Source organism: Aquarana catesbeiana, linkage group LG03, assembly GCF_042186555.1.
Source record: "Aquarana catesbeiana isolate 2022-GZ linkage group LG03, ASM4218655v1, whole genome shotgun sequence".
Lineage (NCBI taxonomy): Eukaryota > Metazoa > Chordata > Amphibia > Anura > Ranidae > Aquarana > Aquarana catesbeiana.
In genome coordinates, this window is record NC_133326.1 from 308,641,834 (window position 1) to 308,657,632 (window position 15,799).

The following is a 15,799-nucleotide window of genomic DNA, read 5'->3' on the forward strand; positions in this document are numbered from 1 at the left end:
CTGAATACTTTCCGTCCCCACTATATATATATATATATATATATATATATATATATATATATATATATATATATATATATATACACATATATATATATGTAATTTACTCAGAAGTTTGGACCTGTCTTGAATATGTCTGTTTACCTGTATACTATTACTAGTATTCCTTCAAACTTTAAGCCCTGGTTCACATTGGTGTGATTTGACATGTGATTTAAAATGTCAAATCGCATGTCAAATCAGCGGCAATTGCCGCTAATGGCAGCGTCCTAATCGGTGCAACGCCGCATTTATGGCACCGCAACGATTTTCAAAAGTAGTTTCTGTACTACTTTTGCCTATTTTGGGGTTTGATTTCCATTGACATCTGTGCAAAAACCTGCACAGATGTCTCTGAAATCATCTCCGAAATCGGGACTGACATGTGGGAATGAAATCGTGTGAGTTCAGCTGAACTCGCACAATTTCATTCCCGCACTTAGTGTGAACCTAGGCTTAGTCTAGCCTTTTATAGCTGATTGTTAAATATGCCCTTGCTCTTACTCTACACCAGTAACATATCAACCCAACTGGCCCTAGTAATTATCCCTTTCACTTGCCCTACATCAATTAAAAATGTCCAGCTTGCCTATAACCCTTTTAAAGATTAGTCACAGACCAGCTCACTGTATCCCTACATATTTTCTTTTTGAAAGCAGGTTCCTTTAAATTTGTGCATGAGCAAGCTTTGTTACAAATCAGTCTTTTCAAAATTGTTTACTTGGAACTTGGAATCTCATTGACAAAGTGTAATACAGGCTCACATAAGGACAGAACAGGCCAGAACTGCAGAAGTATAACCTTACCACAAAACTTTAGTACAATTCAGGACCACGGCAGTAACTAATGAAATGGTTATACAAATATTTTATAGGATTCTGTCTTAGGAGCAGCTCCAGCATACTAATGTGAGTATTAACCTACACACATCCTGGGAGTTAAACAGCAGAATTTAGGAATGGCATTTGCTAAGATCAAGACCAAAACCCATTCCTATATCCAAATGCAACAAATTCCCTTTTCTGCCTGCAGATTTGAAAAGTGGAGCAAGAGTGCCCAGCACTGCAGTCTTCTTCTACCTATTCTTGTATGCACACTTGGGGCATTGTTAACCCTGTAAGACCCCCCTATAGCTGAATACAAGCAGGTTCTTATCTGTAAAAATGCAAATTTTTGCAAATGTGCATAAAATAAGAATGGTCTGATATACATTTGCTGATGTTTTCTACAGCAGATTTCAATTTGATTGGTGTTTGTTGTTCTCTGTCATATGAGTACAATGGCTGCGCCATGCAACTCTGCAAGCTTAAATGCAAATAAGCCACCCCCATATCAACCATACTCTTTTACTGTGTAAGTGCTCAATAACTACAGTCTTTTAGAAATCTAGCAATGTTTCTGAGGCAAAAAAGCTAGTTTTAAGCTTAACATCAGCTGCACTCCATACAACTTCAACCATACTGGAGGACAGGGAATAGATGTAAGTTGTCCTTTTTTAGCACTGATGTAAGGGGATACTGGTGTTGTGCAACTATCTAAAGGACAAACCATGCAGTGTAGGCCATGAGACCAGATGAGACCACACAGCGTTCTGCCAAGGGAATGCTTTTGGGAGCCTGATTACTCAGTTGCGTGCTCAATCATTTTTACTAGAAGAGCAGTACTGAATTGTTACCTGAAGAATATAATGTAGAAACGTGTGAGATGGTTATCACATATTAGAACAGAGGGAAACTGTGAGTGCCTGGTAGAGTGTGCTGTACAGGTGGACTGTTTTATAGGTGTCACACCTTTTGTATAAAAATGATAGAGAATAGCTTTAATGATTTTTTTATGGACAGTACATAATTAACAACTGCCATTCTGTTTTAGACTTTAGGTGTAGGAAATAGCTCCTTCAAGAGTGTTCCGTTGAAAGATTGAAGTGTCATGAACATGAAGACAATTGAAAACCAGTCACCTCTCCACATGGCTTTAACAGATGGTTATATTCAAGATATCCTCTACGAAACCTCATGCTTCAGCATACAGTAATGTTACAGTGTTTCTATATTCTTTTATTGATCTATTTTGTACCATCCCAGTATAAACTAAATTGGAAAAACGTTATGCACAATAAACACATATGTACCTTCTTTAATCAATATGGACATCTCTAGAAATATTAGGAGAAAATTAGTTGTATCTCATCTCAGTAAGATATCACTTCTGACTGCCACCTTCTGATCTGACCCACATCTAACGTGTAAGCATCTCCTATCTCTGCTCTGTTGGGATCATTTACAATATTATTTCAGTTTCATAAACTGAGCATTGGAATACCGTTGATGACATTGACATTGAATTTTAAGAGTATCTTAAAAAAATACTGACAACTTAATAGTACTTACTTTCTCTTATACAATGTATAACATGAATCTTTTTTCTTGGAAATTCGGAGATCCTGATAAGGAGGTTTCTGGCATAATAATCTCACTTGATTCTCAGGTTTGCATAACTCAGAATACTCTAAAATGCAAAATATAAAAGAACCTGTAAGGTCTCTCGAATGGGAAATTATTTCTAGAGCTAACAGAGTATTCTTTTAGGATGCTACTGTTAAAATGCTTAAAACATAGCAGCACTTGTGTTAAGAAAAAAAAAAAAAACAAATCCCCTCTAGATGATTTATGTATACTGAAGAAAAAAAAAAAACAGCTGTCTGTTTTACCTTGTCCTTTCCAGACTAATTCCTAAATAGGGATGGGCTATGTGTTTGAGTTGAACATGAGTTTGACTCGAACATTGGCTGTTCGCCTGTTCGCTGAACAGTGAACAATTTGGGCTGTTCGCGGCAAATTCAAAAAGCCGCAGAACACCGTTTAAAAGTCTATGGGAGAAATCGAAAGTGCTAATTTTAAAGGTTAATATGAAAGTTATTGTCATAAAAAGTGTTTGGGGACCCGGTTCCTGCACCAGGGGACATGTATCAATGCAAAAAAAGTTTTAAAAACGTCTGTTTTTTCGGGAGCAGTGATTTTAATAATGCTTAAAGTGAAACAATGGTTGTCGGGGTCTACAGGCGGGGGGCTTATCAGAATCTGGAACCGTAGGAGCATGGATTTATTGGATTACATCCCTGGAATCTCTTTTTTATTTTTTATTTTTTTTATTTTTAAAAATGGACTTGTCCCAAGCCGTCTCTTGTGTTTTTTTTTAACATTTTGACACTTTCTTTTTGTTAAATGATAGGGGTACAATGTACCCCTTACCAATTCACATAGGGGGCGGAATCTGGGTGTCCCCTTTGTTAAAGGGGGCTTCCAGATTCTGATAAGCCCCCCGCCCGCAGACCCCCACAACCAACGGGCAAGGGTTGTGGGGATGAAGCCCTTGTCCCCATCAACATGGGGACATCCTCCCCATGTTGAGGGCATGTGGCCTGGTACGGTTCAGGAGGGGGGCGCTCTCTCGTGTCCCCTCTTTTCCTGCGGCCTGTCAGGTTGCGTGCTCGGATAAGGGTCTGGTGTGGATTTTTGGGGGAACACCATGCCATTTTTTTTTTAATTTTGGTGCGGCGTTCCCCTTAAAATCCATACCGGGTCTGGTATGGATTTTTGGGGGGAACCCCACGCCATTTTTTTTTAAATTTTGGCGCGGAGTTCCTCTTAATATCCATACCAGACCCCAAGGGCCTGGTAATGGAATTTTGGGGGACCCCCACATATTTTTTTTTATTTTTCAATGACTTTCAATTACTTTTATGTGTAATGTTGGGACCAACAATTCATTAATAGCCGGCACTAGCGCTAATACTTTTAAATTACTTTTTTTCCTTTAGAAATGTCATTTTGCTCTCGGACTATTATAAACATGGGAAACATGCGCTACTTTACAGGCATACTATAGACACCCCCCAGGTACAACATTTAAAGGAATATTTCACTTTTATTGTTTCACTTTAAGCATTATTAAAATCACTGCTTCCAAAAAAAGGCCGCTTTTAAAACTTTTTTTGCATTGATACATGTCCCCTGGGGCAGGACCCGGGTTCCCAAACACTTTTTATGACAATAACTTGCATATTAACCTTTAAAATTAGCACTTGATTTTTCATGTTCGTGTCCCATAGACTTTAACGGTGTTCGCGTGTTCAAACAAATTTTTTGCCTGTTCACATGTTCTGGATGCGAACCCAACAGGGGGGTGTTCGGCCCATCCCTATTTCTAAATGGAAGGGTCTGGTTCATTATAATCACCTAGTGCACTCTCAGTGTTCTGATGAGGAATGTTGTAGGGTCTGCCCCTTCTGAGAAGCAGTTAACCCTTCAAGAGTATTTTCCCAAAAATTGCATTTCTATTGCAAGGAAAACTTACAAATTGACTTGTCATTTACTGCAGTAGTCTCAGAAGAATAAAAAATGTGATCTAATTACACAAGCTGGAAATGTAAGTCACAGCTATTCCCTTTCTTGTTAATAAGGACCTATATCATTAATGATACAAAATAAGGTAGTACTGAGTATTACCAGGGAGACAGACTTTTAAGGCTAAGAAACAGTGGAGAAGATATAGCAGTATAAAAAATATACATTTATTGAAAATTACAAATATCTAAAAATTCAGAATGACAGTTGTAACATATATTCATCTATGATTATTGTGCAGTGAGCCCTTGTATGTATACGCGTTTCACCGTTAGGCTTCCTCAGGACACGGCCAAGGTTCACAGATGAGACAGAGAAGGAAATAGGTCTCTCTATCTTGTAATGAAATGCAAAATCATACAAGTCACGGTAGGGTGAAAGAGTTCAATCAGCAATTAGAGAGTATATTGGATATGGCTAGATGTCTCGGCAGGTGAATGTTAACAGTGTTCATGATTATGGGAACGGCCATTAGAGGTAAGAGGGCCAACACCGGATGTGCTAATTAAATCCTGGGTTTAATATCATCATTACTGATGGCCAAACATAATCTGCAAGCCCATCGCTGTATATTCGGGATACAAATAATCCAGCGTGCCCCTGGGAGACAGCATAACACTGCATGTTATCTTTGGTGCACTTTCTTCCTTTTTGACCTATTTCATTACTTGCTGCTATTTATTATGCTATAATGAAAACCACATTTTTTGCAGTGGAAAACAAAAATAACAAAAGAGGTCATCAGTGTTAAATAGTATCAAGATTAAACTGTTCTTTACATTATTATTATGTTAGCCTGTTATTTTTCCCCCCATAAACCTTTATTTCCTTAAATGGCTTGTAGTGTACATTAGCGTCATCCATTGATATGTTTATAGTAGTAGCAGTTTGTCCTTGGACAGATTTAGAACTATGACAATCTACCTCTGGCATCCAATAACAACCTAGCTGGCAAGAATCATGTCAAGCAGCTAAAGGCTAGGTTCACACTGCTGCGAATTTTATTGCGAATTTGAGCCGCTGCGATCGCTCAAATTCGCAAGTCATTTTAATAACATTGTTTTCCATGAGTGCTGTTCACATCAATGCGTTGCGAATTTAACCTGCGTGAAAAAAGGGTTCTGTCCGAGTTTGATCCGTGTGCAATACGAATTCAGCTCCATAGATTGCAAAATTTGCAGTAGAATCGCAAGAACACACAAAGAATTCGCAATGCAAATTTGCAACGCAATCGGATGAAAATCGCGCTAAATTTGCACTGCAGCAGTGTGAACCTAGCCAAAGGAAGTGATCCAATGTGAAACTCTATTCAGTCGATCTGCATATAGACTTCAAGCATTTATATTGGCTTCTAGATACCCAAAAAGACTTGCAGCTGTAATTGCAGAGAAAGGAGGTTCTACGAAGTATTGATTTAGGGGGGCTGAATACAAATGCACGCCACACTTTTCACATATTTATTTGTAAAAAAATTTGAAAACCATTTATCATTTTCTTTCCACTTCACAATTATGTGCCACTTATGTGTTAGTCTATCACATAAAATCCCAATAAAATACATTTAGGTTTTTGGTTGTAACATGAAAAAATGTGGAAAATTTCAAGGGGTATGAGTACTTTTTCAAGGCACTGTATGTGTGTTCAGCAGTGTTAATTTCATCGACTAAAATGACTAAAACATTTTAGTCGACTAAATGAATACTATTTTAGTTGACTAAAATACGACTAAAACTAAAACAATTGAGATGACTAAAATACGAAAAACTAAAACTAAAATGGCAAAAATGTGACTAGAACTAAAATGCCATTTTAGTCAAAAGACTAAGACTAAAACTAAATTTAAATTTGACTTCAAAATTAACACTGGTCTGTAGTGCATGTTCATACCTCAATACCATAAATAATAGCATATTATATTTTTCACTCCAGCAGTATATAATGAGTTTGGAAATTGTAGAGAAGTGTTAACTAATGCATTACAATTTAATTACACCCATTTGATTTTCGATGACTAAAATTAGTTTTAGTCTACTAAAATGTACTGGTGATTTAGTCGACTAAATACGACTAAAACTGAGACAATTGCAGAAGACTAAAATGGGACTAAAACTAAAATACCATTTTAGTCCTAAGACTAAAACTAAAACAAAATTTGCTGCCAAAATTAACACTGATATTCAGCTATATGTGTAGATGTTTGGTTGGAGTTCTGCTTTAACCTCATATATCAAATAGACACTGACAACTGTTTCTGGCATTTTGTTTTTTTATTGACATTAAAATCCATTTATACTTTGCTAAACCATATACTCTGACAACAGGGAACATTCTGAGAGGTCAACTGAGAACTAGCTTCTATTCGATTCTGTTTCTAGCTAAATGAAATTGTATCATTTATTAAGACTTTAAATTGAGGAGTTAAAATAATCAGATATGGTAAGCACATTTATAGATCTGATATGCACAATGGAATTACTCTGCAGGCTTCAAACTTCCGTGTTGCAGTAATGCATTATAAAATTTATATTTTGCCACACCTTACTCCAACACACATTAAAGTGGATGTAAACGCAATGTCATTCTTTCTAAACTACTGCCATAGGGGTTATCTATTAGGTTATACATGTCTCCTGCATGTATCTTTACCTGTCAAATGTCTCCCCTCTGTCTGTTATGAGACCCAAAAAACTGCATATTCTGTGGGTGGGTCTGTTGGCTGGAGCTCGGTGGGTGGAGTCTTATTTCTTACACTGAACTTCTGCTATGATCTCTAACATCCAATGAAAAGACAGGAAAGTAACCACATGACTTCAGCATGCCAAATCATGCTGAGGTGTGGAACAGACAAACCTTGCAGAGCTGCTGAAGAAAGGAGTGGGGGTGGGAATTAAAAAATAATGCGTGTCTTATGCTAGTGCACGAGATATGTAAATTACCTGTCACTCACAGCAAGGGGGAGGATTTGACAAAGTTTTTCTCTGTTTGTCAAGATTTACTCACTGAACAATAAGAGGATTGCTCAGAGCTGGATTAACTCTTTGTGGCAAGAATGGGCTCAAATGATAGGAAATCTTATACTCTACATTATGACATAAAAAAAAAAAAATTGGGTTTACATCCACTTTAAGGCCTGAAACTAGATATTCTGCAGAGCTATTCATTTAGAAAAGGGACCTTAATACACATATATGGCAGCTGCCAAAACACCCTTAATACAGCACACAAAGAAACATACATACTGTAAGTTGTGATGCACTGCATTGCCAAAAATACATCAGGTATGTTTTTGTGCACTGAATCGTGGTTAGCCTATTTAAAATAAATTGACAAAGTGCTTCTCAAAAGTTATCTGCAGCAGAGTCACTTTTTCAGTGTTATCTACAGGGTTGGGATGTCAATTTGAAGGGAAGTTTCTGCTCAGTGTTGGAGATCGCTAGAGTGATTCAGAGGCAGGATTTGCTCCGGCTTCAACTTTTTTTATTTAAAATCAAAGCAAAAGCATGCATCTATATGAATGTAACATATCAACAGATATAAAATGTTATACCATTGTTGCTTTGATGCTTGTACACTGAATGAGTCGAGAAGTCTCTGGCTGCAGGACTGTAGTTGTTCGCAATGGAATCACTGCAACAAATGAACAAAAAAATAAATATATATATACATATATATATCTGTTAAGCAGTGTTTGTTTGAAAAACATAATGCATTTGAACATATTTTCAGGTATTAAAGAAAGAAGAATTAAACGCTTTTGAATTTTAAATGTATACATTATGTTCTGTTAAAGCTGAAATACAAGCAGACAAAAAGACACAATATAATGCAGCTCTGCATTCTTTATTTTACATATAATATATATGTGTTTTAAATGAAATCACTGTAAATACCTGAAAGCCTTGCAGAGCAGAGCTCATACTGGGAGAGGGTGCTATGCTGCATGTGCTATGCTGATAGTATGATAGAGTGGAGTGGCAGAGAGATATGCTCATTCTGCTAGCTATCCCTTAAAGGGTTGTATACATTTCAGGGCTGGGTGGTCAGCAATACAAATGATTTGGCAGCTAAATTAGCTCCTGTATACAGCATGTATTTCATCTACATATATTTGCTATTGCTTGGAGTTCAGCTTCAAACAGGGAGAAAAACAAAACATTGTGCTTCATTCTTATAGCAATTTACTTTTCTGATGAGCTCCAAGGCAGCACACACCTGGGGGTAGGCCCCACCACCCCCTGTACTAGTTAGAACCATAAGTTATAAAAAAAATCACTCCCACTCCAGTCTGGCATTATGCAACTATTTCTTTCAATTCTGGGAGGGAATTTGTGCTGTCATGAGCTCGTCAGGAAAGGAAAATTGCAGTAAGTATGAAGAACAATTTTCAATTTTCCCCGACGGCTCCATATCAGCACACACCTGAAAAATACCTAGCTATACCAGGGTGAGATAATGCAGAAAAAATGTTATTCATGGCCAAAAGTCACTGCAATAATCTTTCTGCCATCTTTCTTGGCCTTTGTCACCACTACTGGTTCTACACAATAATGAGAAATAAAAGTTTGTATGTTGCTGCCTTGCATATCATCTCCAGCGAGACTTGAAAAGCTGCCACCACAGCAAAGTTGAAATACTACTGTTAGAATGTGCCATTATTCCAACCCTTAGATTTGTAAGCTAGTGTGATGACCTTTACCAGCCAGGACACTATGGGGGGAGATTTACTAAAACTGGTGGTTCTAACTTTTGCTTGTTTGATTAAGCTTTGACAAAAAAAAACCTGGAAGCTAAATGGTTTCTATGCAGAGCTGCACCAGATTTTGTACCATGCAGTTTTAGTAAATAACCCCCTATGGCTCTGATTGAGGCTTTGGCTCATTTGCTTGCCCCAAATGGGATCTCAAATAGATGAAGAGATGACCTGATACTGGATGTAGCACCAATGTAAGCACGCAGAGTCTTCCCCGTGTCTAGTGGACTGGCTGGGAAGATTTATCTCTTGTCTCATATAAAACTTTGAGGCTACCATTGGAACTAAATTAAACACTGGCGCAAGGACTACTCAATCTTCTAGAAAGGTTGTAAAGGGTTCTTTAAACCCCAAGGAAAGGCAGCTTTCAAAGTGATATCACGAGAAAGTGATATCAAGAGAAAGCTCTTGATGAAACTTAGGCATAGCCAGAAACTCTAAGATTATTGGACATTCCCATTTGGGAAACTAAAGGGCTTTTGGAGGCTTTAGCTTTACTACAAACTTAAAAAACTGGATTACCAAACTATTATCTGCTTAGTGAACACTTGTGAAGGCTGATATTGCTGATACTTGGTCTTTGAACATACTTGCATTAAGCCCATGTCCACATCTTTGTGCAGAAAATTCATGATGTGGCATTTCTGTGGCATTGCTGGCAAAAAAAAGTCTGAAAAAAATGTCCGGAAACTTCTGCCACACTCTATTGTACGCACTTTTCTTGTGAGATTTCATAAGGGTATTGACTGCTTTGGCTGAACAACCACGATTTAAAAATCTCTGCCTCTCAAGACCCATGCCATTAGATTGAGTTTTTACGTCACTGGATGAAATATGGGCCCCTGAGACAGTAGATCCAGCGTCCCCAGTAAAGGCAGAGGGGCTCGCATGCTCAGCTGAAGGGAGCACTGCCAAGATGTTTTACTGTGACAGTCTCCTCAAGAATGTGAGGTTCAACGGGATTGGATGGAAGGCATAAGCTGTCTGAAAGATCCATTACAAGTTCAGGGCATCAGCTTGGACTGCCTGTCAGTGATGGTAAAACTTGGGAAGCTTCGTATTGCATTGGGAAGCTAACAGGTCCATTTCTGGGAGGAAGACCCAAACTGTCAGATATTGAACAACTTGAGGTAGAAGGGACATTTCGTTGTTGTCCAGTTCCAATCTACACAGGAACCAGGTCATACACTACTGAAAAATTGAGAAGATTGTTTCGAGCCCATTCCATTTTTCAATTACTTCCCTTAATAGGTAACAACTCTGCATGCTGCCCTGTTACTTGATATAGGCCACTGCCATTGTAATGTCCATTTTTAGAAGAACCAAACCACTCCAAATCCAATGACTGAAGGGAGGAAGGGCTTGGAGGGCTGCCCTCAATTCCAAAAAGTTAGTAACAATCTCCAATGGCTAAAAGACCACTTATCCTGAGCTCAATGTCCATGAAAGGCAGCTCCTCAGTCCATCTCGCTGGCATCCGGCATCATTGACAGCCAAGGAATCAACACAAGTGAATGGCAATGCTGAAGATTTCTGGTTTCAGGCCACCATTCCAGACTTTGCCTTCTGACAGAGATTAAGCACCATTGAGCTAGAAACCCATACTGAAATGGACAAGAATTCCATTCGACCCATTTCACTATTGGATTCACTGATGTCATGGCGCCCAAAAGCTGTAGATACTCCCTGGCCGTCAGCCACTTGGCTTCCCACATGTCTTCTACTTTCCTCATCATGGGAGGACACTTCCCAGATGGTAAGGAGAGATGGTATTCAGCTCTGCTCCCAGGTAGACCAGACGTTGCATAGGTATGAGCTGACTTTTTTTGAAATTGATAATCCACCCAAACCATTCTAGGATCGAGATGCCTAAATCTTGATGAGCCAAGAGCTCTTTTGCATCTTGACTCAACAGCGGGATGTTTTCCAGCTAGTGAAAGAAATAATAACAATCTGCTTTTGATGGAGAGTGATCACAGAAAGAAGCTCCTTGGAAAAAAGACTCTTGGGATATTGTCAGACCAAAGGGATGGCAGACAAACTGGTATTATAAGCGGCCAACTGCAAAGCGTAGGAATCTTTGGAAATGCAGGGTAATTGGTAAATGAAAATAGGCATCTTTTAGATCGACAGATAGTAGCTGATTTCCCAGATGGGCTACTTTTGCAAGGACTCCATTTTGAAATGGTATTTCTTGATATACTGTATCTGTTCAGAACCTTCAGGTCTATTACAGACCTCTAACTCCATGATATTTTTTGCACCAGGTACATAGGTGAATATATTCCTAAGAAACACTCAAAATGCGGCACCACCACTATCACCTTCTGTTACAGCAGAATGATCACATATGAGAGAAGGACATCTCTCCTTAGATTGCAGGAAGTTATTCCAGTTGGAACAAAGCTTTCTAGGGTACCTGAGGAATTTACAAAAATGCCCAAACCTGACTGTGTTTATGTCAGGGAAATGGCCGTAGGAGAATTGGCAATAGAGCCAGTACTGGTAATGGACGCTTCTGGCGCATTGCCATGCGCACTGGCGCAAGAAGAATAAGCAGGCGTAGAAAGGAAGTAAAGTTTGATAAAGAGGTTCCTGATTGAGAACTGTGTGTCCACTTGCTTCTGTTCATCTTCAATGATATCCCTAATTTCTTCAATGAAATACCTCTTTTGCTTGCTCTGTGGCTTTTTCACAGGGTCTTCTTATAGTAGGGCTTCTCGGATCTTTTTAAGGAAGGGTTGGACATAAGCACTATCTTCCTCCTCTGAGGATGCGTCGTCTGAGGTTGATGATTTAGCTGCCCCCTGGGAATCTCTGGCTTCGGTATTTAACTGAAGTACCACTGAAGTACCACCGCTTGAGATGGCAAAGCAGACTGGTGGGGTAGGAGCTGAGCTTCCTCAGTGAAAAATCTCAACATGTCTCAAAAAACGTAAAACATCATAATAGACACCATCTCCATTATTATCCACTTGGGCTGCTGATGGTGATGTGCTTCCATGGATCTTGAGGGGGGAATTATGATATTCTGAATTTCAAGTGGTTTTAAACCCCCTTCATGAAATTCGACCTAAGCACATTTATATGCAGTGTTTACTTATCTCTCTCAAAAGCTCCATGCCATGTCTTTCTGCTGCTATGTTCCTCTGTTATCAGCAGAGTCACTTCTGACAAGTTCTCTGATACATGAAATAACAGCAGCTTTAAATTTGTGTCGGGGAGGGTGATTAGAGGTAAATAATCAGAGAGCTTGTCTATACAGCTCTGCATGTTCCGTTGTTCCTCTGCCTATGTGGAGTGGGGGTGTGTGCCTTTCCTCCAATCAGCTCTCAAACAGTGTAAGCCCAAACTCCACACCCACTGCTGGAAGAGGAACAAAGATTTCTAACATGATCTGCACTTTCCAAAGAGTGTAGAAAGGAAAAGGCAGCACATATACATGTAAAACATATGTAGGGAGATTTGTTTTATCTCTGTGTATCATCTATAGCTATCCACTTCACTAGGTATAGGAGAAGGTTTACAACCACTTTAAGCGAGAGCACCTGTCCCTGAACTGTGACCCATAATGTCAACTATGCACTATGGCCACTCCTAGTATGATCTCTCTTCCACTGAGTGAGGAGAGGAGAAGCTGGACAAGCTGACCATAAAAGAAAGTCTCAGAGATTGAATTAAAACAAAAACAAAGACATGCACAAAGGTGGGTGCACTCTTCCTACCTTCTTGGAATTTGCTGGTCTTTATCTGAGGTTGGAATTTGTATTCTAAAAATACAAGAACTAGGAAGAAAAAAATCAACACAACTTAATAAAGCATGAGAATTATCATGCAGCAGAGAAATAGAATAGTGTTTCACTTGCAGGCTGAAATACCTAGGTACAGTAAGAATAAGGAAAACTCCAGAAGCAGCACAGTTAAGGAAAAGGCTAATTCTCTAAGCAAGGCAGCAACCAAATTACAGGTCTGCCAGTTGCCATTACTGGGACTCAGGTAATGTGCCAGCTACCGTGAAGTGCACTGTCATGGTATCTAGCCACAGATGCGGCCTGTTTCTCCCGCAACACAGCTTGACAGTGCCACAGTAAGGATGAATATAGCCAGAGCTACTTTTAGCCTGTACTTGAAAACCAGCAGTGTGGATCTCGATGTCCATAGCATTTAACGGGGCACTCTTTGACTGCATCCAAGAGCCATAAGCCTCTCCTGGATCGACTGTCCGATTTTTAATCCAGCCAGGTAGAGATCTGTTCCTGATCCTAAGTACACTGAGGAAAAAGAAGGAACACCAGACTGGAGTGAGAGTGAATTTTTATGAGTTATGGTCCTAATCAGTGCAAGGGGTGAGAAGAGCCTATCCCCAAATGTACGCTGAAATGGAGCCATCAGGAAAAATACATACTTCTCCAATCTATATAGAAGGCACCCTCTAGGGTCTTTTGTTACCTTCCCTGTTCCTAAATGACACACCAATAAATGCTTTTGCCCTGCAGAAAAGAATCCCTATAATCCCAGTGTGTAGGGTGCATGTGGTCATTACCTCTGCCTTTGCATAATTTAGTGATTAGTGCACAATGAATGAAACATACAGGGAAGCAGTACCTAGAAGAGTTCTAGAGCCTACCCATATGGCACAGTTGGTATTCACATAGGTTCTTGGAAGAGATTGCACCAAGGGTTGGAACAACAGATACAGTATAAGATAAGTTAAAGAACCATTTTTTTTATTTTACACACTTTAAAGCAAAAAAATTTACATTTTCATGCATTTAATCTATGTTTTAAATCAAAGAAAACAAAGGCAGCAGATGCCACTGGTTATGAAAATATATATATAACACTACATGGTAGATTAATTCAAGGTAAGGTATTTGTGCTCACAAAGATCACTAGGCTAATAATAAAATTATGCTCCTCACTGAAATCACCGCCTGTGGAAGGGAATTCCACATCCTTGCTACTCTTACAGTAAAGAACCCTCTATGCAGTTTAAGGTTAAACCACTTTTCTTCTAATTTTAATGAGTGGCCACGTGTCTTATTAAACTCCCTTTCGCTGAAAAGTTTTATCCCTATTGTGGGGTCACCAATACGGTATTTGTAAATTGATATCATATCCCCTCTCAAGTGTCTCTTCTCCAGAAAGAATAAGTTCAGTGCTTGTAACCTTTCTTCATAACTAATATCCTCAAATCCCTTTAATAGTTTTGTTGCCCTTCTCTGTACTTGTTCCATTTCCAGCACATCCTTCCTGAGGCCTGGTGCCCAGAACTGGACAGCATACTCCAGGTGCTGCCGGACCAGAGTCTTGTAGAGTGGGAGAATTACTGCTTTATCTCATGAGTTAATCCCTTTTTAATGCATGCCAACATTCTGTCTGCTTTGTTAGCAGCAGCTTGGCATTGCATGCCATTGCTGAACCTATCATCTACTAGGACCTCCAGGTCCTTTTCCATCCTTGATTCCCCCAGCGTTTCTCCCCCCAGTAAGTAGATTGCATCCATATTTTTGCCACTCAAATGCATTATTTTACATTTTTCCGCATAAAACCTCATTTGTCATGTAGTTGCCCACCCCATTAATTTGTTAAGATATACTTTCAAGGTTTCCACATCCTGAGGAGAAGTTATTGCCCTACTTAGCGTAGTATTATCTGCAAATACAGAGATTGAGCTGTTTACCCTACCCTCCAGGTCATTTATGAATAAATTAAAGAGGATTGGTCCCAGGACAGAACCCTGGGGGACCCTACTTTCCACCCCTGACCATTCCGAGTACTCCCTATTTATCACTACCCTCTGAACTCGCCCTTGTAGCCAGTTTTCAATCCATGTACTCACCCTATGGTCCATGCCAACTGACCTTACTTTGTACAGTAAATGTTTATGGGGAACTGTGTCAAATGCTTTTACAGAATCCAGATACACCACGTCTATGGGCCTTCCTTTACCTAGATGGCAGTTCACCTCCTCATAGAAGGTTAATAGATTGGTTTGGCAAGAACGGTTCTTCATGAATACATGCTGATTACTGCTAATGATACTTTTTTCATTACTAAAATCTTGTATATAGTCCCTTATTCTTCCCTCCAAGAACTTGCATATTATTGATGTTAGGCTAACTGGTCTGTAATTCCCAGGGATATATTTTGGCCCTTTTTAATATTGGTGCTATATTGGCTTTTCTCCAATCAGCTGGTACCATTCCAGTGAGTAGACTGTCAGTAAAAATTAGGAACAATGGTCTTGCAATTACTTGACTGAATTCCCTAAGGACCCTTGGGTGTAAGCCATTGGTCCCGGTGATTTATGAATGTTATGTTTTTCAAGTCTATTCCTAATTCTAGCCTCTGTTAGCCATGAAGGTGCTTCCTGTGACGTGTCATGAGGATAAACATTACAGATTTGGTTACTGAAGCCCCCCATTTCCCTTGTGAAGACTGAGGAGAAGAAAAAATTCAAAACCTTTTCCATCTCTTCATCCTTTGTAACCAGATTCCCTCCATCATTCTTTAGGGGCCAATATGATCTGACCTCTCTCTCTTACTATTTATATACTGAAATAATTTTTTGGTATATTTTTTTTAACTCTCCTCCACTATG

The 15,799-nt window shown here is 39.2% G+C and overlaps 1 protein-coding gene across 1 annotated transcript in view; it reads right to left on the reverse strand.

The window, feature by feature from the left end:
- The window catches only part of LOC141133958 (dynein axonemal heavy chain 3-like), a 3,453,856-nt gene that overhangs the window by 3,276,759 nt on the left and 161,298 nt on the right, over positions 1-15,799 (reverse strand). The window contains exons 3-4 of the mRNA XM_073623563.1: positions 7,993-8,072; positions 2,430-2,547 (exon numbers count right to left, since the gene is read on the reverse strand). Of these exons, the coding sequence (XP_073479664.1) occupies positions 2,430-2,547; positions 7,993-8,072 (198 nt within the window). The remainder of the gene's footprint in view (positions 1-2,429; positions 2,548-7,992; positions 8,073-15,799) is intronic.